This window comes from Leptodactylus fuscus, chromosome 8, assembly GCF_031893055.1.
Source record: "Leptodactylus fuscus isolate aLepFus1 chromosome 8, aLepFus1.hap2, whole genome shotgun sequence".
Classification (NCBI taxonomy): Eukaryota; Metazoa; Chordata; class Amphibia; order Anura; family Leptodactylidae; genus Leptodactylus; species Leptodactylus fuscus.
In genome coordinates, this window is record NC_134272.1 from 49,675,452 (window position 1) to 49,700,290 (window position 24,839).

Below are 24,839 nucleotides of genomic sequence, written 5' to 3' on the forward strand. Positions count from 1 at the left end.
GCCTGAGTTTCCACAAGCCGGAACGGCAACATCTCCTGGGCCAGGAGTTTGGAAATGTGCGCGTTTAAGGTTTGTGCATGGGGGTAGGTAGCACTGTATTTTTGCCTGCGCTCAAACGTCTGGGAGATGGTGGTTGATGGGAAGAGACGGATGATGGTGCAGGAGAAGGAGCTGAGACAGGAAAAGGGGAGGATGAGTGAGAAGTCTCCAAAGTGGCAGAGGCAGATGTGGAGGGGTCCTGGCTGCTGGTCTGGACTGCAGCGCCAGCACTGGCAACAGTGGGAGAGGCAGTGGCGGCAACGCCGGATGACGATTTTCCTGCATTTTCTCTCTCCCACTGAGCCCAGCGCTTGCTTTCCAAAAGGAGCGTGGCAGTGGTCGTAAGGTTGCTCTTTTCAGAGCCCCTACTCAGTTTCAAGTTGCAGAGTGTGCAAACGGCACTATATTTGTCCTCCGCACATACATTAAAAATTTCCACACCACTGAAGACTGTGGCCTCGATCTGGGAGTTTTTCTAGGCTGGCTAGAATAGGGAACATTTTGCACCCTGCTGGCTGTGGCCTGGCTTCAGTGAAGCAGCTGTCCTCTGCCTCTACACATGCCTCTGCCTCTAGCCACCCTCTTTGGTGCTGCACTTACCTCCACATCTACACTGCTTTCCCCGCTTGACATGTCCCCTGTCCAGGTTGGGTCAGTGTCCTCATCGTCCACCACTTCCTCTTCCAATTCCTCTCTCGGCTCCCCTTCCTCCTCCTGCACACTGAACATGGCAACAGGCTGTCCTGATGGCAACTGTGTCTCGTCATCGTCTTCACTGAGGGCCGATTTCTGGTCAACAACAACAACAGGAGATGGCGGATGCTCCAGTGTTTGGGCATCAGGACACAGAAACTCATCTGGTACCTCCTGTGATTCGGGATGTGGTGGGACAGAGAGAGGGACAGTGAAAGGACTCGAAAACAGCTACAGGGGGGTGAGAAAGGTGGGATTACTTTGCTGGGAAGACTGGGCATGTTGTGAGGAAGGAGGACCAGACTGTTGGGTAGGAGGAGGAGTTGAGGTAAAGGCTGACTGGCTGGTGGAGAATGTGCTAGAAGCATTGTCTGCCAGCCATTGTAACACCTCTTCCTTTTGCTTGGGCATGGTTAGGGTTGTACCCTGCACCCTACTTAATGTGGCCATCAAGTCAGGGACTGTGGGGAAGCGCAATGCTTGCTGCCACAGAGCAGTAGGCACGGGAGACGCTGTTGGTTGACCACAACCTTGCTCCCCAGATGCATTTCCATGCCCCCTTCCTCATCCCCATCCTCGTCCCTTTGCGCTAGCCTTCTGCATTTTCAGATGTATAGTAATGCCCTTTTTATAGTCTATACACCGAGGAAAGCTGGTTTATGCGTATATAGCCAGACTGAATTGCTCTTTATCCCTGTTAGGTGTTTGTGGGGACGCTGCCTGGAAAGCTGGGTTCAGCGTATATATCTGGACTGAATTGCTCTGTATCCCTGTTTTGGGGGGACACCGCCTGCAAAGCTGAGTTGAGCTTATATATCTGGACTGAATTGCTCTGTATCCCTGTTTTGGGGGGACACCGCCTGCAAAGTTGGGTTGAGCTTATATATCTGGACTGAATTGCTCCGTATCCCTGTTTTTGGGGGACACCGCCTGCAAAGTTGGGTTGAGCTTATATATCTGGACTGAATTGCTCCGTATCCCTGTTTTTGGGGGACACCGCCTGCAAAGTTGGGTTGAGCTTATATATCTGGACTGAATTGCTCTGTATCCCTGTTTTTGGGGGACACCGCCTGCAAAGCTGGGTTGAGCTTATATATCTGGACTAGAGATGAGCGAACAGTAAAATATTCAATATTCGTTTCGAATAACCACTCAATATTCGACTATTCAAACAAATATCAAACCCCATTATAGTCTATGGGGAAAAATGCTTTGTTTCAAGGGATCCCACCATTCGACTCAGGTGAGTCACCAAGTCCACTAACACACCCCAGGAAATGATGCCAACACCCTGGAAAGCAACTGGGACAGCAGGGGAAGCATGCCTGGGGGCATCTAACATGCCCAAGTCACTGTATTATGTCGAGATCCCTGTCAGCTTGCGATATGCAGGAGCTGACTTTTTCCCATAGGAATGCATTGACCAGCGTTGATTGGCCAAATGCCATACAGAATACAGCATTCGGCCAATCAACGCTGGTTCTGCCGGGGGCTCGTCCGTGAGGAGGCGGAGTCTAATATTGGACCAGAATGGAGACTATTGTGGACCGATCTTAGACTCTGCCTACACCAGCAGAACCAGCGTTGATTGGCCAAATGCTACACTCTGTATGGTATTCGACCAATCAACGCTGGTCAATGCATTCCTATGCCGAGATGTAGCCCCTTTAGCAGCGACTCTTTGGTGCTGTCTCTAATCGCTATAATCCGTCCCTGTCAGTCACAACTGTTGTTTTCCCCTCAGCGCTTTCACTTTCACTTTTCTCCATTATATGTATAGGGCCTGAATTTAGGGGCCCCAATTTCATGACGGGGCGAACGCTAGATGTAACGTGCGCAGTATTCTGCTCCTATGGGTGGAGAGGGGACGTGCCACTTTTCATCCAAATCGAGCGAGAACTGTGGATTTGTATAGAGCAGACTACTACAGAATTTGAGTTATATATATATATATATATATATATATATATATATATATATATATATATATATAGACTAGCAGAATACCCGTGGCTTCGCTTGTGGAAAATATGTTAAATTGTTGGTTATGCTGGCTAAAGTAAAATTTTCATTGTCACACTGTAATTGACATTTTCAATGTGCTACAATAAATCTTTTTTTCCACTTAAAGGGGTATTCCTATGTACATAATTATTTTTAAATTTGTAGATAATTAAAAGTTAAACATTTTTGCAAATATAAGTAATTAGAAATTCTGCAGAGTTTTAAAGATTTTCTCTCACTTTCTTAGTGATGACAGTCTGTTATCTTGATCAGTTGCCATGGATACAACCACCAATGCAGAAACTTTCTAAGGTCAGAAAATCAGCCATGATTTCCTTATTGCGGCCGAGATATCTTCTGATACATGTGGTGTCCCTGCCTGATAACCCAGCTACAATAAGGAAATCATAGCTGGGTTTCTGACAAGTCCCAGACCGCAGAAAGTTACTGCATTAGTGGTCCTAACTAGAGATGAGCGAACACTAAAATGTTCGAGGTTCGAAATTCGATTCGAACAGCCGCTCAATGTTCGTGTGTTCGAATGGGTTTCGAACCCCATTATAGTCTATGGGGAAAAGATACTCGTTAAGGGGGAAACCCAAATCCGTGTCTGGAGGGTCACCAAGTCCACTAAGACAACCCAGGAAATGATACCAACACCCTGGAATGACACTGGGACAGCAGGGGAAGCATGTCTGGGGGCATCTAACACACCAAAGACCCTCTATTACCCCAACATCACTGCCTAACAACTACACACTTTCCACATTCAAAAAAACCTCTATCAAAGTGGGAAAATACCTGGAAACCTTCTTTACTCCCCAAATGGATGGACACAAACCCCAATTTAAGCTCAACAAACAGTAACAACCACCCCTTTAAATCACGTTCCCCATGACAACCACAAATGGAATAGGCAATGGGAATTCCAAAAGCCCTCACCCTTAACTGTCATTTTGAGTGTGTGTGTGTGTGTGTGTGTGTGTGTGTGTGTGTGTGTGTGTGTGTGATGTGGTAAGACCTTCCAAAATTCACTTTTCTAGCCCTTAACATGAGCCCTTCCAAACAAAGTTACATGACCTTAAGCTGAGCTACCAGCAGAGATTGAGGCCCTTGGCATGAGTAGAGCCTTGCACCAGCAGTGTTTTTGGCACTTAGGGTGAGTTGAGCCTTGTACCAGCGTGTGTCCCTTAACATCAGGCGGGCCCTAAGTTCTGCGCTTTGCACAAAAGTTCCACATTAACTAGGCTGAATGGTACAAAGATTAGTAGGCCCGAGAACCAGGAACAGGTCTTGCAATGGCTGTCGGATAACGCTTAAAGCACATTGTCCACCAGCCAGTCAGCCTCTACCTCCTCTTACCCAACAGTCTTGTCCTCCTTCCACCCAAAATTCCCAATCTTCCCAGAACAATAACCCCAACTGTCCCTGCTCCCCAGAGCTGTTCTCCCTTCCTTTGACTGTACCGCAACCTGCCCCTCCATTTCGCGATTCCACGGACCTAACAGACGAGTATCTGTGTCCAGATGCTCAAACACTAGAGTCTCCTCCATTCCATCTCCGGTCGATTTGGTGGCGGATGACCAGCAACCCACCCTCATCGACGACGATGAGACGCAGTTGCTGTCAGGGCAGCCAGTTGACATGCGCATTGTGCAGGAGGAGGAGGCGAGACAGGAGTTGGAAGAGGAGGTGGTGGACGACGAGGACACCGACCCCACGTGGACAAGGCAGATGTCAAGCTGGGAAAGTAGTGTGGATGTTGAGGCAGGTGCAGCACCAAAAAGGGTAGCTAGAGGCAGAGACATGTCCAGAGGCAGAGGTCAGCTGCTTTGCCGAAGCCAGGCCAGACCCGGAATGTCCAAAGATGTTCCCTTTTGTACCCAGCCCAGAAAAACTCCCCCATCGAGGGCACGTTTCTTGAAGGTGTAGAGTTTTTTCAAGGAATGCGCCGAGGACAGATATAGTGTCGTCTACACAATTTGCCTCTCGAAATCAAGTAGAGGCCCTGAGAAGAGCAACCTGTCCACCACTTCAATGCACCGTCATTTGGAATCCAAGCAATGGAATCAGTGGCAGGCAGCAACGGCAGGACAAACGTCGCCCGCCGTTCATGCCACTGCCTCTGCTCACAGTGCTGGCGATGCACTCCAGAGGACGAGCCAGGACATCACTTCATCTGCCTCCGCCACTTTGTTGACTTCTCCCTCATCCTCCCCTGTTTCTGTCTTATCTCTTTCTCCTGCACCATCAAAGGCACCATCAGGCGCTTCTTTACAACAACCCACCATCTCTCAGACATTGGAGCGCCGGCAGAAATACACCGCTAACCACCCACCCACGCAAGCCTAGAACGCCAACATCGCTAAACTGCTGGCCCAGGAGAGGTTGGCGTTCCGGCTTGTTGAAACTCCCGCCTTCCCGGACCTGATGGCAACTGTGGCACCTCACTATGCCGTCCCTAGCCGTCTCAACTTCTCCCGGTGTGGCGTCCCCGCCTTGCACCAGCACGTGTCACTCAACATCAGGTGGGCCCTTAGTTCCGCGCTTTGCTGCAAGGTCCACTTGACCACCGACACTTGGACAAGCGCCTGTGGTCAGGGATGCTGCAGTGCTTATCTTTAATGACAGGCAGGGTGAATGTGGTGGAGTCTGTTCCCCGGGTGCAAACTGGGGTGGCCTATCTCCTCTCCCAGGCCAAAATTCATGGCAGGAGTAGACTGAAACCCTACGACGCTGCAACCTCCACCACAGCTACTAGCGGCAAACGCTAAAACACTGGTGTGGGGAGACGTCAGCAGGCGGTGCTGAAGCTCATCAGCTTGGGGGACAGACAGCACAGTGCCTCCGAGGTCAGGGATGCCATCCTGGCTGAGATGGCATTTTTTTTTCCCTGCTACACCTGGGGCCTGGCATTTTTACGCCTGTGATAATGGCTGGAACCTGGTAGCGGCTCTGGAGCTTGCCAGCCTCCAACACGTTCCATGTTTGGCCCACGTCTAACCTAGTGGTGCAAAGTTTTTTAAAAACATACCCAAATGTACCGAAGCTACTGTTGAAAATGCGGCGCTTGTGCGCCCACTTTTGCAAGTGCACAGGAGTCGCTGCTAGCCTAAAAACACTCTAGCAAGGCCTACATCTGTCCAAACACAGGCTGTTGTCCGTCATTCACACACGCTGAAACCCTACAATACCATATCTTGAGCAGGGTGTGTGAGCTGCACAGACCTTTGATGGAGTTCCATCTACAAAACCCAAGGGTTCCTCAAAGTCAGCAACCAAAGTTTCTGCACCATGAGTTTCCAGGGGTGGCAGAGTTATGGCTAGGGGAAGAGGCATGGATAGGGATGATGTCTAGGGGCAAAAGCAGTGTGGATGTGGAGGCAAGCTAAGCAGGAAAAACTGGGGGTACAAGCTAAGGCATGGACTGGGGTGATGTCTAGGGGCAAAAGCAGTGTGGATGTGGAGGCAAGCTAAGCAGGAAAAACTGGGGGTACAAGCTAAGGCATGGACTGGGGTGATGTCTAGGGGCAAAAGCAGTGTGGATGTGGAGGCAAGCTAAGCAGGAAAAACTGGGGGTACAAGCTAAGGCATGGACTGGGGTGATGTCTAGGGGCAAAAGCAGTGTGGATGTGGAGGCAAGCTAAGCAGGAAAAACTGGGGGTACAAGCTAAGGCATGGACTGGGGTGATGTCTAGGGGCAAAAGCAGTGTGGATGTGGAGGCAAGCAAAGCAGGGAAAATGGTGGCTAGAGGCAAAGGGATGTCCATAGGCAGCAAGGGCAAAGATGCAAAACTCTCCCGTTTCAAGAATTTTCCTGACTTGTTTCCCCACAAAACATTCCTGAGAGGAGGGCTGAAACACCACCCTCCTCCTCCTCCGCTGTTAGATTTACCCCAGCTACGAGCTGAAAACGCTGCAACACTGGTGTGGGGAGACGTCAGCAGGCTGGGCTGAAGCTCATCAGCTTGGGAGACGGACAGCACACTGCCTCTGAGGTCAGGGATGCCATCCTGGATGAGATGGCAATTTGTTTATCCCCGCTGCCCCTGGGGCCAGGTTTTTTAGCTTGTTGGAGGGCTCTGGAGCTTGCCAGCCTCCAACACGTTCCATGCCTGGCCCACATGTTCAATGTAGTGGTGCAATGATTTTTAAAAACATACCCCAAATTAGCTGAGCTAAGGGTGAAAGTGCGGCACTTGGACACCCACTTTCCCAAGTCTACAGTACCTGGAGCTAGCCGCAATACACTCCAGCAAGGCCTACATCTGCCTGAAGCACCTACTGTTGTGCGAGGTCACCACACGCTCTAACCCTAGATACCGTATGTTCAGCAGGGTGTGTGAGCAGCAGAGACCTTTGATGGAGTACCAGCTACAAAACCCAAGGGTTCCTCAGAGTCAGCTCCCTCACTTTCTGCACCATGAGTTTCCATGGGTGGCAGACTTATGGCTAGAGGCACAGGCATGGATAGGGGTGATGTGTAGGGGCAAAAGCAGTGTGGATGTGGAGGCAAGCTAAGCAGCAAAAACTGGGGGTACAAGCAGCCGGTGACATCATCACTGACAAGCACAGCTGTCTGTCAGCTGACAGGCTGACTTTCACCAAAATGAACAGACAATGGATAGACTCATCATATACATGTCAGTTACATGACAAATTTAGTGCAATTTGCAAGTCCAAGATGGTTTGGAGATCTGCGGAGAGGAATCTCACCACCTCTTGCGGGTGCCATCATTTGGAAGGCAAGCCCTGGGCTCAGTGGGTGAGAGCAAGCGCAGGATAATCGTCGTTTGGCCTGGCGGCCACTGCCTCTTCCACTGTTGACAGGGCTGGCGCTGCAGTCCAGACCAGGAGCCAGGACACCTCCACATCTGCCTCTGACACTTTGGGGAGTTCACCCTTATCCTCACCTTTTCCTGCCATTTCTCCTTTTGCCCGCGCCATCATGCGCCTCTTCCCAGCAACTCCCCATCTCCCAAGCCTTTCATTTCATGCTAAAGTACAGCGCAACCCACCCACATGCCCAAGGCTTCAACGGCCTCATCTCAAGAAATCTGGCCCAGGAGATGTTGGAATCCCGGCTGGGGGACACTCTGCCCTTTTTGGGCAGAGTGTCTACTGCGCCACCGCACTGTGCCGTCCACACCAGCACTTTCCCCCAAACATGAGGCGGTCCCTAAATTCAGCGCTTAGCCCTAAAGTTCCATGTGACCAGTTACGAATGGACAAGTGCATGCGGACAGGGACGCTACCTTTCAATTTGGGCACAGTGGTTGAATGTAGTTGAGGCGTGGACCGGGTCGCAAAATGTGGTGGCCTGACTTGTCTCCCCACACAACATTCCTGGGAGGAGGGCTGAAACACCACCCTCCTCCGCTGTTAAATTGACCCCAGCTACGAGCTGGAAACGCTGCAACACTGGTGTGGGGAGACGTCAGCGGGCCGTGCTGAAGCTCATCAGCTTGGGGGCCAGACAGCACACTGCCTACAAAGTGAGTCATGCCATCCTCGATGAGACGGCAATGTGGTTTTTGCCACTGCACCTGGGCCCAGGCATGTTGTCATGTGTGATAATGGCCGTAACCTGGGATTGGCTCTGTAGCTTGGCAGCCTGCAACATATTCCATGCCTGGGCCACGTTTTTAACTCATTGCTGCTAATCTTTTGAAAAAGGTACCCCAATGTTCCTGAGCTACTGGTGAAAGTGTGGCGCTTGTGCGGATAGTTTTTAAAGTGTATAGTTGCCGCTGCTAGCCTCTATGCACTCCTACAACGCCTGTACCTGCTGGAACAATGGCTGTTGTGCGACGTCTCCACACTGCTGGCACTAAACATATCATGTGTTGAGCAGAGTGTGTGAGCAGCACAGACCTTTGATGTAGTTCCAACTCCAAAACCCTCGGGTTCGTCAAAGTCAACTCCCTCAGTTGCTCAACCATGAGTGGCCATGGGTGGCAGACTTATGTGAAATCCCATCCCATCCATTGCACTGGACACGAAACATTAGCATGCGCTCAGCACAACTTCGGATATGGCAGATGCGTTAAGCAGGGTGCAGGGTACAACACAGACCAGGCCCGAGCACCAGGAACAGGTGTTAGAAATACTGCAGCATCTGCCATTTCCTTCCAATTTTGGGGTTTTGGACCCGCCACCGACTTGTCTGGACCTAAGTGGGGATCATGAGACACAGTTGCCATCAAGGCAAGCTGTGGTCATGTGCGGTTTGCAGTAAGGGGGCAGTGCGCAATTGGAAGAGGAGTTGGTGGATGACGAGGCCACCAACCCCACATGGACAGGGGTGATGTCTAGGGGCTAAAGCAGTGTAGATGTAGAGGGAAGCTAAATCAACAAAAAACCTGGGTAGAAGCAAAGGCATAAACTGGGGTGATGTTTAGGGGTGAAAGCAGAGTAGATGTGGAGGGAAGCTAAGCAGCAAAAACAGTGGGTAGAAGCAAAGGCATGCAAAACTCTACCCTGTTGGAAGACTTATTCCTAGGTCTGGAACACGTTAATGGCCCCCCCTGGACAAATTACTGCCACTCAGGGGCCTAGTGTCACCAGGAGGGACAAGTATAGGTGCATGTTGTGGGAATACCTGGCCGACACCAGCTCTGTCCTCTCCGATCCCTCTGTGCTCTACAGCCTAAACTTATTTTCTCATCTTTTTTTCTGAACTGCACATCTCTTGCCTGCTTCCTTTGGGATCTTAGAAATGGTGGTCCACTTCCACAGATGATAACTTCAATAGACAGTGTAACGGGAGTAGCTGAGGGATCGCTGTCTTAACCACTTTTTGGCACAAAATTAACTTCCAAAGCCAAATATGGTGCAAGTATATGATGCAAGGACACCTACACACCTATCTCTGACACATTGGGGAGTTCACCCTCATGCGCCCTTTTGGCCTGCACCATCATGCGCCTCTTCCCAGCCACTCCACATTTCCCAAGCTTTTCATTGCAGGCAGAAGTACAATACAACCCACCCCCATGCCCAAGCCTGTAACAGCCTCATCGATAAACTGCTGGCCCTGGAGATGTTGGTGTTTGTTTATGCTTCTGGAGACCCAGGCCTTCCGTCAGCAGATGGCAGCTGGGGCACCTCCCTATGCTGGGCCTAGCCGTTACTACTTCTCTTGGTGTGCTGTCTCTGCCTTGCGCCTGCATGTGTCCCATAACATCAGTCGGGCCCAGAGCTCTGCGCTTTGCTGCAAGGTCCACTTGACCACCGACACATGGACAAGCGCCTGTGGTCAGGGATGCTGCAGTGCTTATCTTTAATAACAGGCAGGGTGAATGTGGTGGAGTCTGTTCCCCAGGTGCAAACTGGGGTGGCCTATCTCCTCTCCCAGGCCAAAATTCATGGCAGGAGTAGACTGAAACCCTACGAAGCTGCAACCTCCACCCCAGCTACTAGCGGAAAACACTGTAACACTGGCATGGGGAGATGTCAGCAGGCCGTGCTGAAACTGATCAGCTTGGGGGACAGACAGCACAGTGCCTCCGAGGTCAGGGATGCCATCCTGGCTGAGATGGCATTTTTTTTTCCCTGCTACACCTGGGGCCTGGCATTTTTGCGCCTGTGATAATGGCTGGAACCTGGTAGCAGATCTGGAGCTTGCCAGACTCAAACACGGTCCACGCATGGCCCACGTTTTCCAACTTGTTGGTGCCATGTTTCTTTGAAACCTACACCATTGTGCCTGATATACAGGTCAAAGTGGGGCCATTTTCGTAAGTGAGAACTAGCCTCTGCTAGGCAGAAAACATTCAGAGCACACTCCTCTCATCTTCGCACCGTTGGCTGGCGGAGGAAGACGAGGGGGTTGGAGTGGCATCTGATGTCCCTATCCCACACGAGGCTAGAGGGTGCACTTCAGTGCATCCCATTGCTTCACCACAAATGGTGTGAAGGGGAGTGGAAAATGGAGGAAATGGAGAGTGACCCTTACAGTTGGGGCCAGCAAAGGCATGCCAAGTAACACACTGGCACACATGGCTGACTTCATCTTGGGTTGCTTTTCAACACATATTTCACATCATGAAGAACAAATAATACTGGATTTTTACAAGCCTCGAACCCCGGTCTAGGTCTAATGTCTGTTCCTTTCTTATATTAGGGGAGAGGGAAAAAAAATTACTTCAGTGATACGTTTAGCGTACATAGACTGACTATTAATGTGTATCCCACTTAGTGTTGTTAGGGTTACACACCGTCACAACCTGGCTAAAGCTTCTATAGCTGTTAATAAAGTCAACATAACTTTACGGTATCCAAAAAGACAGCTGGTACCGACAGAGAGCAAGACAAATGTCACCCAAGGCTGTGAGCTCTGAACACCCACAGTGACTTTGGCGTCATCATCATTATAAGGGAGCGGGTGGTAATAAATAACTTGGCAGTGCCTAAAACCCAAAAAGCTTATACAACTATATTTACATTAAGATACACAAATGAAACTTTTCAGTAGCATGTCATGAGACAAGCTGATAAGCTCTTCCTTTGTGCAGTGCTATTTGAAAGTTAAACGCTGCCTTTATTTTAATTCTGGAGAAGGTGCAGACATTAGATTTAGAACATGTTGTCTTCATTGTCCAAATCCTCTATATAGGTAACGTGTTTTTCGGGCCGAGCTGTCTGGGAACGAGCTGGTGCAGCACTGACAACCTGGGTGAATATGGCAAGAGCCTGAGATGTAGGGTGAATGAATCCCCAAATTATTTGTGGAATTCCCAGTGAGACAATGGCACTGTATACCAGTATTAAAAATTGTGGGTGCACATAACCCCCATATATTCTTTGAATTCCCAGTGAGACAATGGAACTGTATAGCAGTAGCAAAAATTGTGGGTGCACGTAACCCCCATATATTCTTTGAATTCCCAGTCAGACAATGGCACTGTATACCAGTATTAAAAATTGTGGGTGCACATAACCCCCATATATTCTTTGAATTCCCAGTGAGACAATGGAACTGTATAGCAGTATTAAAAATTGTGGGTGCACGTAACCCCCATATATTCTTTGAATTCCCAGTCAGACAATGGCACTGTATACCAGTATTAAAAATTGTGGGTGCACATAACCCCCATATATTCTTTGAATTCCCAGTGAGACAATGGAACTGTATAGCAGTATTAAAAATTGTGGGTGCACGTAACCCCCATATATTCTTTGAATTCCCAGTCAGACAATGGCACTGTATACCAGTATTAAAAATTGTGGGTGCACATAACCCCCATATATTCTTTGAATTCCCAGTGAGACAATGGAACTGTATAGCAGTAGCAAAAATTGTGGGTGCACGTAACCCCCATTTATTCTTTGAATTCCCAGTCAGACAATGGCACTGTATACCAGTATTAAAAATTGTGGGTGCACATAACCCCCATATATTCTTTGAATTCCCAGTCAGACAATGGCACTGTATACCAGTAGTAAAAATTGTGGGTGCACATAACCCCAATATATTCTTTGAATTCCCAGTCAGACAATGGCACTGTATACCAGTATTAAAAATTGTGGGTGCACATAACCCCCATATATTCTTTGAATTCCCAGTGAGACAATGGAACTGTATAGCAGTAGCAAAAATTGTGGGTGCACGTAACCCCCATATATTCTTTGAATTCCCAGTCAGACAATGGCACTGTATACCAGTATTAAAAATTGTGGGTGCACATAACCCCCATATATTCTTTGAATTCCCAGTCAGACAATGGCACTGTATACCAGTAGTAAAAATTGTGGGTGCCCATAACCCCAATATATTCTTTGAATTCCCAGTCAGACAATGGCACTGTATACCAGTATTAAAAATTGTGGGTGCACATAACCCCCATATATTCTTTGAATTCCCAGTCAGACAATGGCACTATATACCAGTATTAAAAATTGTGGGTGCACATAACCCCAATATATTCTTTGAATTCCCAGTCAGACAATGGCACTGTATACCAGTATTAAAAATTGTGGGTGCACATAACCCCCATATATTCTTTGAATTCCCAGTGAGACAATGGCACTGTATAGCAGTAGCAAAAATTGTGGGTGCACGTCACCCCAATATATTCTTTGAATTCCCAGTGAGACAATGGCACTGTATACCAGTAGTAAAAATTGTGGGTGCACATAACCCCCATATATTCTTTGAATTCCCAGTCAGACAATGGCACTGTATACCAGTATTAAAAATTGTGGGTGCACATAACCCCCATATATTCTTTGAATTCCCAGTGAGACAATGGAACTGTATAGCAGTAGCAAAAATTGTGGGTGCACGTAACCCCCATATATTCTTTGAATTCCCAGTCAGACAATGGCACTATATACCAGTATTAAAAATTGTGGGTGCACATAACCCCCATATATTCTTTGAATTCCCAGTGAGACAATGGAACTGTATAGCAGTATTAAAAATTGTGGGTGCACGTAACCCCCATATATTCTTTGAATTCCCAGTCAGACAATGGCACTATATACCAGTAGTAAAAATTGTGGGTGCACATAACCCCAATATATTCTTTGAATTCCCAGTGAGACAATGGCACTGTATACCAGTAGTAAAAATTGTGGGTGCACATAACCCCAATATATTCTTTGAATTCCCAGTCAGACAATGGCACTGTATACCAGTATTAAAAATTGTGGGTGCACATAACCCCCATATATTCTTTGAATTCCCAGTCAGACAATGGCACTATATACCAGTATTAAAAATTGTGGGTGCACATAACCCCAATATATTCTTTGAATTCCCAGTCAGACAATGGCACTGTATACCAGTATTAAAAATTGTGGGTGCACATAACCCCCATATATTCTTTGAATTCCCAGTGAGACAATGGCACTGTATAGCAGTAGCAAAAATTGTGGGTGCACGTCACCCCAATATATTCTTTGAATTCCCAGTCAGACAATGGCACTGTATACCAGTAGTAAAAATTGTGGGTGCACATAACCCCCATATATTCTTTGAATTCCCAGTCAGACAATGGCACTGTATACCAGTATTAAAAATTGTGGGTGCACATAACCCCCATATATTCTTTGAATTCCCAGTGAGACAATGGAACTGTATAGCAGTAGCAAAAATTGTGGGTGAACGTAACCCCCATATATTCTTTGAATTCCCAGTCAGACAATGGCACTATATACCAGTATTAAAAATTGTGGGTGCACATAACCCCCATATATTCTTTGAATTCCCAGTCAGACAATGGCACTGTATACCAGTAGTAAAAATTGTGGGTGCACATAACCCCAATATATTCTTTGAATTCCCAGTCAGACAATGGCACTGTATACCAGTATTAAAAATTGTGGGTGCACATAACCCCCATATATTCTTTGAATTCCCAGTCAGACAATGGCACTGTATACCAGTATTAAAAATTGTGGGTGCACGTAACCCCAATATATTCTTTGAATTCCCAGTCAGACAATGGCACTGTATACCAGTATTAAAAATTGTGGGTGCACATAACCCCCATATATTCTTTGAATTCCCAGTCAGACAATGGCACTATATACCAGTAGTAAAAATTGTGGGTGCACATAACCCCAATATATTCTTTGAATTCCCAGTGAGACAATGGCACTGTATACCAGTATTAAAAATTGTGGGTGCACATAACCCCCATATATTCTTTGAATTCCCAGTCAGACAATGGCACTGTATACCAGTATTAAAAATTGTGGGTGCACATAACCCCCATATATTCTTTGAATTCCCAGTGAGACAATGGAACTGTATAGCAGTATTAAAAATTGTGGGTGCACGTAACCCCCATATATTCTTTGAATTCCCAGTCAGACAATGGCACTGTATACCAGTATTAAAAATTGTGGGTGCACATAACCCCCATATATTCTTTGAATTCCCAGTGAGACAATGGAACTGTATAGCAGTAGCAAAAATTGTGGGTGCACGTAACCCCCATATATTCTTTGAATTCCCAGTCAGACAATGGCACTGTATACCAGTATTAAAAATTGTGGGTGCACATAACCCCCATATATTCTTTGAATTCCCAGTGAGACAATGGCACTGTATAGCAGTAGCAAAAATTGTGGGTGCACGTCACCCCAATATATTCTTTGAATTCCCAGTCAGACAATGGCACTATATACCAGTAGCAAAAATTGTGGGTGTATATAGCCCCAATTCTATTGCTAGGGGACTTGCAGGGTATTTCTGAGGTGAAGGTGGGGGGGCACACCGTTGGAACGGGGATTTGGGGTGTATATATGGGGTATACGGGAATACACTGTCAGTGTGTTCCATTCAGGATCCTGGGAAAGCTGGGTTGCGGCGATTGAACCCGTCAGTGCCACGTTACACTGACAAGCTTCTCCCTGGAATTGAAGTTATATGTAAGCCCAATATATTCTTTGAATTCCCAGTGAGACAATGGCACTATATGGCAGTAGCAAAAATAGTGGGTGTATATAGCCCCAATCCTATTGCTAGGGGACTTGCAGGGTATTTCTGGGGTGAAGGTGGGGGGGCACACCGTTGGAACGGGTATCGGGGGTATATATCGGGTATACGGGAATACACTGACAGTGTATTCCATTCAGGATCCTGGGAAAGCTGGGTTGCGGCGATTGAGCCCGTCAGTGCCACGTTACACTGACAAGCTTCTCCCTGGAATTTAGCTCTTATAAGAGCTGTTGGTTGTCTTCTCCTTCCTATCCTAGCCTGTCCCTGCCTACCCAGAATCTAACCCCTAGCTAACTGGACGGAAACCTCCGTCCTCGGTGAATTGCAAGCTCAGAATGACGCGAAGCTGGGCGGCGCTGTTCTTTTAAATTAGAGGTCACATGTTTTCGGCAGCCAATGGGTTTTGCCTACTTTTTTCAACGTCACCGGTGTCGTAGTTCCTGTCCCACCTACCCTGCGCTGTTATTGGAGCAAAAAAGGCGCCAGGGAAGGTGGGAGGGGAATCGAGTAATGGCGCACTTTACCACGCGGTGTTCGATTCGATTCGAAAATGCCGAACAGCCTAATATCCGATCGAACATGAGTTCGATAGAACACTGTTCGCTCATCTCTAGTCCTAACCATTGGCAACCGATCAAGATAACAGACTGTCACCACTAAGAAAGTTAGAGAAATTTTTTAAAACTCTGCAGAATTTTTAATTACTTATATTTGCAAGAATGTTTAACTTTTAATTATCTACAAATTTAAAAATAATTATGTAGATGGGAATACCCCTTTAAACATACCTCCCAACTTTTGAAGTACAATAAGAGGGACAAAATGTGTGGCGCACTATGCGCAACATGGCAAATGTAGCTCCTCCCACTTTTATGTTGACTCCGCCCATTCTCCCATTCATTTTTCATGTGCCCCCACACACAGTATAATCCTCCTACAGTCACCCGTAAATTATATGCCCCCCTCCATCTCCATCACCCAGTTTCATGTCCCCCCTTCATCTGCCCCTAGTTTCATGTACCCCCCTCCATCTGCCCCAGTTTCATGTCCCCCTCCATCTTTGTCCCCAGTTCCATGTCCCCCCTTCATCTCTGCCCCAGTTTCATGTCCCCCATCTCTGCCCACAGTTTAATGCCCCCCTTTCATCTCTTCCCACAGTTTCATGTCTCCCTCCATCACTGCCCCAGTTTCATGTTCCCCTCCATCTCTGCCCCCAGTTTCATGTCCACCCCTCCATCTCTGCCCCCAGTTTCATGTCCCCCTCCTTTCTGCTCCTAGTTTCATGTCCCCCCCCTCCATCTCTGCCCCCAGTTTCATGCCCCCCCTCCATCTCTGCCCCAGTTTCATGTCTTCTTCTTCCCACTCCTTCATCTGCCCCTAGTTTCATGGGCCCCCTTCATCTGCCCCTAGTTTCATGTACCCCCCTCCATCTGCCCCAGTTTCATGTCCCCCTCCATCTTTGTCCCCAGTTCCATGTCCCCCCTTCATCTCTGCCCCAGTTTCATGTCCCCCATCTCTGCCCACAGTTTAATGCCCCCCTTTCATCTCTTCCCACAGTTTCATGTCTCCCTCCATCACTGCCCCAGTTTCATGTTCCCCTCCATCTCTGCCCCCAGTTTCATGTCCACTCCTCCATCTCTGCCCCCAGTTTCATGTCCCCCTCCTTTCTGCTCCTAGTTTCATGTCCCCCCCCCCCTCCATCTCTGCCCCCAGTTTCATGCCCCCCCTCCATCTCTGCCCCAGTTTCATGTCTTCTTCTTCCCACTCCTTCATCTGCCCCTAGTTTCATGGGCCCCCTTCATTATGTCCCTCCTCAATGTTTAATACAAAACAACACTGATACTCACCTTTCCTTCACTACCTGCAGCTCTCTCCGCAGTCCCACCTACAGAGTTGTAGGCATGATGTGAGTGACGTCATCACATCATGCCTACACATCCAGGAGCCAGATCGCAGCATTAAATCAGGATCTGATTTGTGAGAGCTCTTCCTTTACTCCCCTATGTATTCAACTCCGGACGCAGATGAGTTAAAACTGGACATACCTCCCGCTGACCGGGACTGTGGAAATGGACCCCGAATCCGGGAATATCCCGCAGAAATGGGACTGTTGGAAGGCATGCTTAAAATTTTTACTTATTTTGGCATTACTAATTTTAACAACTTTTTTTTTTTTATGTCAACATTTTTATTGATTTTACATATTTAATACATATTATATAGTATAAACTATTACAACTATTTTCTAAACTATTTTTTTTTTATTAAAAATTTAATTTATGCCCCTTACGCAAACATCTAAAATATTTACACCCAATTAACAACATAATGCAGCCCTTATCCCTTCCCTCCAGTGTAATCTATAAGTAGTTCACGGACAAAAGAGTAAAATTGGTTTCCAGTTACACAGCTATCTATTGTAGGGCTTCAGTGATGAATATTGCTGCTCAGTAAGGCTGCTTGCACACTACAGTAACACTACAGTCTACGGACTGTGGATTCTACATATCCATAGACTTCTATGGAGCCTGCAAAATTCACAGCTTTGTGCATAAAGAAGTCTAAGGAACCGCCAAATCCATGGCCTGGAGGCCCGTGAAAAATACTGCAGTGTGCAAGCAGCCACTAAGGATACCAGACAGGTTTTATCAGTGCATGCGTGCATGTACATGCATGTGGTCCATGTATATGTATGTGTGTGTGCATGCACGTGTGTGGTCCGTGTATATATATGTGTGTGTGTGTGCACACACGTGTATGTGTGCATGCGTGTGATCCATGTTTATGTATGCATGTGTGTGCACGTGCATGTGTGTATTTGTGGGTGTGTGCACACGTGTGATCCATGTGTATGTATGTGTGTGTGCATGCACATGTGTGGTCCATGTATATGTATGCGTGCATGTGCGCGTGTGATCCATGTGTTTCTGCGTGCACAGAGCAAGTGTCCATGCGTGCGGTAGTTGTGTGTGAGTATGCATGTGCTCTGTTTGTCCGTGTGTGTAGTGTGCATCCGAATGTCTTTGCGTGTGTGTGGTCCGTGCGTGTGTGTGTGTGTGTGGTATTTGTGGGGTGGTGTTTCTGTAGTGTGTTGTGGCATTTGTGTGGTGTTGTGCTTGGGTGTTGGTATATGTGTGCTGTCTGTGTGATGTTTATATGGTGTTTGTGAAATGTTTGTGTGTTGTATGTGGTGGTGCGGTCCCTTTAGCAGCGACTCTTTGGTGCCGTCGCTATAATCCTTCCCTGTCAGTCACAGCTGTTGTTTTCCCCTCAGCGCTTTCACTTTCACTTTTCTCCATTATATGTATAGGGCCTAAATTTAGGGGCCCCAATCTCATGACGGAGGGACGCTAGTGAGATGTAAAGCGCGCAGTATTTTGCTACTGTGGATGGAGAGGGGGCGTGCCAAATTTCACCCAAATCGGGCGAGAACTGTGGATTTGTATAGAGCAGATTACTACAGAATTTGAGTTTTATATATATAGATTATACAATCTGCCCACTGCCATATCTACAGACAGTTTTCTTGGCTGTACGTGAGACAGGAGTATGTTGTATTTCGCCTAGTATCTGTATTGTTTTTATTACAGACCCATGAACTCATTTTTAACAAGTGTGAGCGAGGTTTTATATGTCTGATTGCTTTATGTCTGCGTCACAAAACATTTTCAACATTTAAAGTGTACCAAAGTTTTAACAAGTGTGAATGAAGTTTAATAGATATTGTCAGGATCTGGGGCTGCTAGGTGGGGTGGCATAGACACACAAGTCCATTTTCTTTTAGTCCAAAACAAAGGTAGAGTTTATTTTTACTCAAAAAGGTAGTGCAGCAACAAAAGGAAACAATACAAAAATAAATACCTGCCCGGCTAGGCTCTAACTAAAGATACCTCACCTAGAGTAACAGAAATCCAAAAGCCAGAAGAATCATTCAGGACACAGCTCCAAAAATATGACCTCTCTGTTTGCTCTCCAGCCAAGCTCTGCCCAAAGTCTGCTGCTGGAGCAACTTCTTAAGCCTCCTTGACGAGGAGACTCTCTGCAGCTGAGTCACTGCCAGAACATCCCCAAAGTGTGGACTGGAGGGGGGTGGATTGACAGGTCCCACTACCAACCTACCTGTCATTCCTAAAAATCCAGACCAATACTGAGCATTTACCAAAATGCTCAGCAGATGAAAGTGAGCTGCTGAGAACAAACATTCCTGGAGTTTTCTCATCTCACCCACCTTAATAGTCTGGGTGAGATGTACACGCCCTCCATTACCTGACCAGCCATTAGCTTACGATATGATGGTGTATGATGGCGGGGTCACTAGTGGGGCCTTTAGGACTTTTAGTTATATGATAAAAGTCACATCTTTAATGTTTAAACTGTTCACCTTATATTTAACATGGTATATGAATATATGTATATACACTCACCGGCCACTTTATTAGGTATACCTGTCCAACTGCTCGTTAACACTTAATTTCTAATCAGCCAATCACATGGCGGTAACTCAGTGCATTTAGGCATGTAGACATGGTCAAGACAATCTCCTGCAGTTCAAACCAGGGGTGAACCTTCCCCTTGCGCCGCCCGAGGCGAACGACAGAAAGCCGCCCCCCCCCCCCGGAGGAGGGGGCGTGATGGAACGGAGGGGGTGGGGCTAAGTGAAGGGGCGTGGCTTAGCGGCATTCGCAGGCAGAGAGCAGGCACGGAGATGACCTCTCTGCCTGAGCGTGAGGGGAGGCTGCTGGAGCAGCGCTGCTCCAGTGGCCTGCCCAATCCACCGCTCGGTGCTAAGCCAGTCCAGGACAGCTTGTCCTGGACTGGCTTAGGTAAGTAAAAATGCCGCCCTCCCTGGGGCCCTAGCATAGCGCCGCCTGAAGCAGTCGCTTCATGTCGCCTCATGGGAGGTGCGGCGCTGGTTCAAACCAAGCATCAGTATGGGGAAGAAAGGTGATTTGAGTGCCGTTGAACGTGGCATGGTTGTTGGTGCCAGAAGGGCTGGTCTGAGTATTTCAGAAACTGCTGATCTACTGGGATTTTCACGCACAACCATCTCAAGAGTTTACAGAGAATGGTCCGAAAAAGAAAAAACATCCAGTGAGCGTCAGTTCTGTGGGCGGAAATGCGTTGTTGATGCCAGAGGTCAGAGGAGAATGGCCAGACTGGTTTGAGCTGATAGAAAGGCAACAGTGACTCAAATAGCCACCCGTTACAACCAAGGTAGCCAGAAGAGCATCTCTGAACGCACAGTACGTCGAACTTTGAGGCAGATGGGCTACAGCAGCAGAAGACCACACCGGGTGCCACTCCTTTCAGCTAAGAACAGGAAACTGAGGCTACAATTTGCACAAGCTCATCGAAATTGGACAATTGAAGATTGGAAAAACGTTGCCTGGTCTGATGAGTCTCGATTTCTGCTGCGACATTCGGATGGTAGGGTCAGAATTTGGCATCAACAACATGAAAGCATGGATCCATCCTGCCTTGTATCAACGGTTCAGGCTGGTGGTGGTGGTGTCATGGTGTGGGGAATATTTTCTTGGCACTCTTTGGGCCCCTTGGTACCAATTGAGCATCGTTGCAACGCCAAAGCCTACCTGAGTATTGTTGCTGACCATGTCCATCCCTTTATGACCACAATGTACCCAACATCTGATGGCTACTTTCAGCAGGATAATGCGCCATGTCATAAAGCTGGAATCATCTCAGACTGGTTTCTTGAACATGACAATGAGTTCACTGTACTCCAATGGCCTCCACAGTCACCAGATCTCAATCCAATAGAGCATCTTTGGGATGTGGTGGAACGGGAGATTCGCATCATGGATGTGCAGCCAACAAATCTGCGGCAACTGTGTGATGCCATCATGTCAATATGGACCAAAATCTCTGAGGAATGCTTCCAGCACCTTGTTGAATCTATGCCACGAAGAATTGAGGCAGTTCTGAAGGCAAAAGGGGGTCCAACCCGTTACTAGCATGGTGTACCTAATAAAGTGGACGGTGAGTGTATATTATATGGTTTTAATGGCAGGTTAGTAAATGGCTGAGTCTTCCACCCTTTTAGTCATATAGTAGGGTGTTAGGTAGATATTGAACTATCGTACCTTATATACCCCACATTATGTTTCTTCAGTGTTAACTTTAGGGAGCATTCACACGACGTAACGTCCCGCGAGATTTGGCACGTGTACGCCGCGTGACCCTTTGCGTGCCGTACACGCTCCCATTCATTTCAATGGGAGCGGGGAGCGCATACGCTCCCCGCTCCCATTGAAATGAATGGGAGCGTGTACGGCACGCAAAGGGTCACGCGGCGTACACGTGCCAAATCTCGCGGGACGTTACGCCGTGTGAATGCTCCCTTAGACCTCATTTCTTGCATGACATTGGTATAAAGTTCTTTCTCTGTATTTCTAGGTTTCCCATCATTTAGTTTGGTCGTGGACACAACTGGTTCAATGGATTACTATCTGAATTGGCTTCAAGACATTGTCTGGTTTCTTTCCATGCGTCTGGCTTCATCATCCTCTAATATAACACGCCAATATACACTGATGGAATTTAATGATCCAAGTAAGACATGGTTTTAATTAATATGTTGTAGTTTATGTGATCTTTGTTGCTTGGAGGGTAATGTAAGGCTCTGTTCACATCAAGTTTGGTGCCCTTGTTTAGCATATGCATTATAATATACTGAATAGAGATGAGCGAACAGTGTTCTATCGAAAACATGTGACCTCTAATTTAAAAGAACAGCGACGCCCAGCTTCGCGTCATTCTGAGCTTGCAATTCACTGGGGACGGAGGTTTCCGTCCAGTTAGCTAGGGGTTAATTTCTGGGTAGGCAGGGACAGGCTAGGATAGGAAGGAGAAGACAACCAACAGTTCTTATAAGAGCTAAATTCCAGGGAGAAGCTTGTCAGTGTAACGTGGCACTGACGGGCTCAATCGCCGCAACCCAGCTTTCCGCGGATCCTGAATGGAATACACTGACAGTGTATTCCCGTATACCCGATATATACCCCCGATACCCGTTCCAACGGTGTGCCCCCCCCCACCTTCACCCCAGAAATACCCTGCAAGTCCCCTAGCAATAGAATTGGGGCTATATACACCCACTATTTTTGCTACTGCTATATAGTGCCATTGTCTGACTGGGAATTCAAAGAATATATTGGGGTTACGTGCACCCACAATTTTTGCTACTGGTATATAGTGCCATTGTCTGACTGGGAATTCAAAGAATATATTGGGCTTACATATAACTTCAATTCCAGGGAGAAGCTTGTCAGTGTAACGTGGCACTGACGGGCTCAATCGCCGCAACCCAGCTTTCCCAGGATCCTGAATGGAACACACTGACAGTGTATTCCCGTATACCCCATATATACACCCCAAATCCCCGTTCCAACGGTGTGCCCCCCCACCTTCACCTCAGAAATACCCTGCAAGTCCCCTAGCAATAGAATTGGGGCTATATACACCCACTATTTTTGCTACTGGTATATAGTGCCATTGTCTGACTGGGAATTCAAAGAATATATTGGGGTTACGTGCACCCACAATTTTTGCTACTGGTATATAGTGCCATTGTCTCACTGGGAATTCAAAGAATATATTGGGGTTACGTGCACCCACAATTTTTGCTACTGGTATATAGTGCCATTGTCTGACTGGGAATTCAAAGAATATATTGGGGTTACGTGCACCCACAATTTTTGCTACTGGTATATAGTGCCATTGTCTGACTGGGAATTCAAAGAATATATTGGGGTTACAAACACCCTCATTTCTTGCTACTGGTATATAGTGCCATTGTCTGACTGGGAATTCAAAGAATATATTGGGGTTACAAATACCCTCATTTCTTGCTACTGCCATATAGTGCCAGTTTCTGACTGGAAATTCAAAGAATATATTGGGGTTACGTGCACCCACAATTTTTGCTACTGGTATATAGTGCCATTGTCTGACTGGGAATTCAAAGAATATATTGGGGTTACAAATACCCTCATTTCTTGCTACTGCCATATAGTGCCAGTTTCTGACTGGTAATTCAAAGAATATATTGGGGTTACGTGCACCCACAATTTTTGCTACTGGTATATAGTGCCATTGTCTGACTGGGAATTCAAAGAATATATTGGGGTTACAAATACCCTCATTTCTTGCTACTGCCATATAGTGCCAGTTTCTGACTGGTAATTCAAAGAATATATTGGGGTTACGTGCACCCACAATTTTTGCTACTGGTATATAGTGCCATTGTCTGACTGGGAATTCAAAGAATATATTGGGGTTACAAATACCCTCATTTCTTGCTACTGCCATATAGTGCCAGTTTCTGACTGGTAATTCAAAGAATATATTGGGGTTACGTGCACCCACAATTTTTGCTACTGGTATATAGTGCCATTGTCTGACTGGGAATTCAAAGAATATATTGGGGTTACAAATACCCTCATTTCTTGCTACTGCCATATAGTGCCAGTTTCTGACTGGTAATTCAAAGAATATATTGGGGTTATAAATACCCTCATTTCTTGCTACTGGTATATAGTGCCATTGTCTGACTGGGAATTCAAAGAATATATTGGGGTTATAAATACCCTCATTTCTTGCTACTGGTATATAGTGCCATTGTCTGACTGGGAATTCAAAGAATATATTGGGGTTACAAATACCCTCATTTCTTGCTACTGCCATATAGTGCCAGTTTCTGACTGGTAATTCAAAGAATATATTGGGGTTACGTGCACCCACAATTTTTGCTACTGGTATATAGTGCCATTGTCTGACTGAGAATTCAAAGAATATATTGGGGTTACAAATACCCTCATTTCTTGCTACTGCCATATAGTGCCAGTTTCTGACTGGTAATTCAAAGAATATATTGGGGTTACGTGCACCCACAATTTTTGCTACTGGTATATAGTGCCATTGTCTGACTGGGAATTCAAAGAATATATTGGGGTTACAAATACCCTCATTTCTTGCTACTGCCATATAGTGCCAGTTTCTGACTGGTAATTCAAAGAATATATTGGGGTTACGTGCACCCACAATTTTTGCTACTGGTATATAGTGCCATTGTCTGACTGGGAATTCAAAGAATATATTGGGGTTACGTGCACCCACAATTTTTGCTACTGGTATATAGTGCCAATTTCTAACTGGGAATTCAAAATGCGCAAGGCTCCCGGAAAGGGACGTGGACGAGGCCGTGGGCGAGGTCGGGGGAATGGTTCTGGGGAGCAAGGTAGCAGTGAAGCCACAGGGCGTCCCGTGCCTACTCCTGTGGGGCAGCAAGCATTGCGCCACTCCACAGTGCCAGGGTTGCTTGCCACATTAACTAAACTGCAGGGTACAAACCTTAGTAGGCCCGAGAACCAGGAACAGGTCTTGCAATGGCTGTCAGAGAACGCTTACAGCACATTGTCCAGCAGCAAGTCAGACTCTGCCTCCTCTCCTCCTATTACCCAACAGTCTTGTCCTCCTTCCTCCCAAAATTCCCAAGCTTCACAGAACAATAACCCCAACTGTCCCTGCTCCCCAGAGCTGTTCTCCGCTCCTTTCATTGTCCCTCAACCTGCCTCTCCACGTCACGATTCCACGAACCTAACAGACGAGCATCTGTGTCCAGATGCTCAAACAC

The 24,839-nt window shown here is 47.0% G+C and overlaps 1 protein-coding gene across 1 annotated transcript in view; it reads left to right on the plus strand.

Annotated features, from left to right (window-relative positions):
- LOC142217244 (uromodulin-like) overlaps positions 1–24,839 on the plus strand; it is a 73,598-nt gene that overhangs the window by 12,555 nt on the left and 36,204 nt on the right. Inside the window, exon 3 of the mRNA XM_075285438.1 lies at positions 21,602–21,757. Coding sequence (XP_075141539.1) covers positions 21,602–21,757 — 156 coding nt within the window. The remainder of the gene's footprint in view (positions 1–21,601; positions 21,758–24,839) is intronic.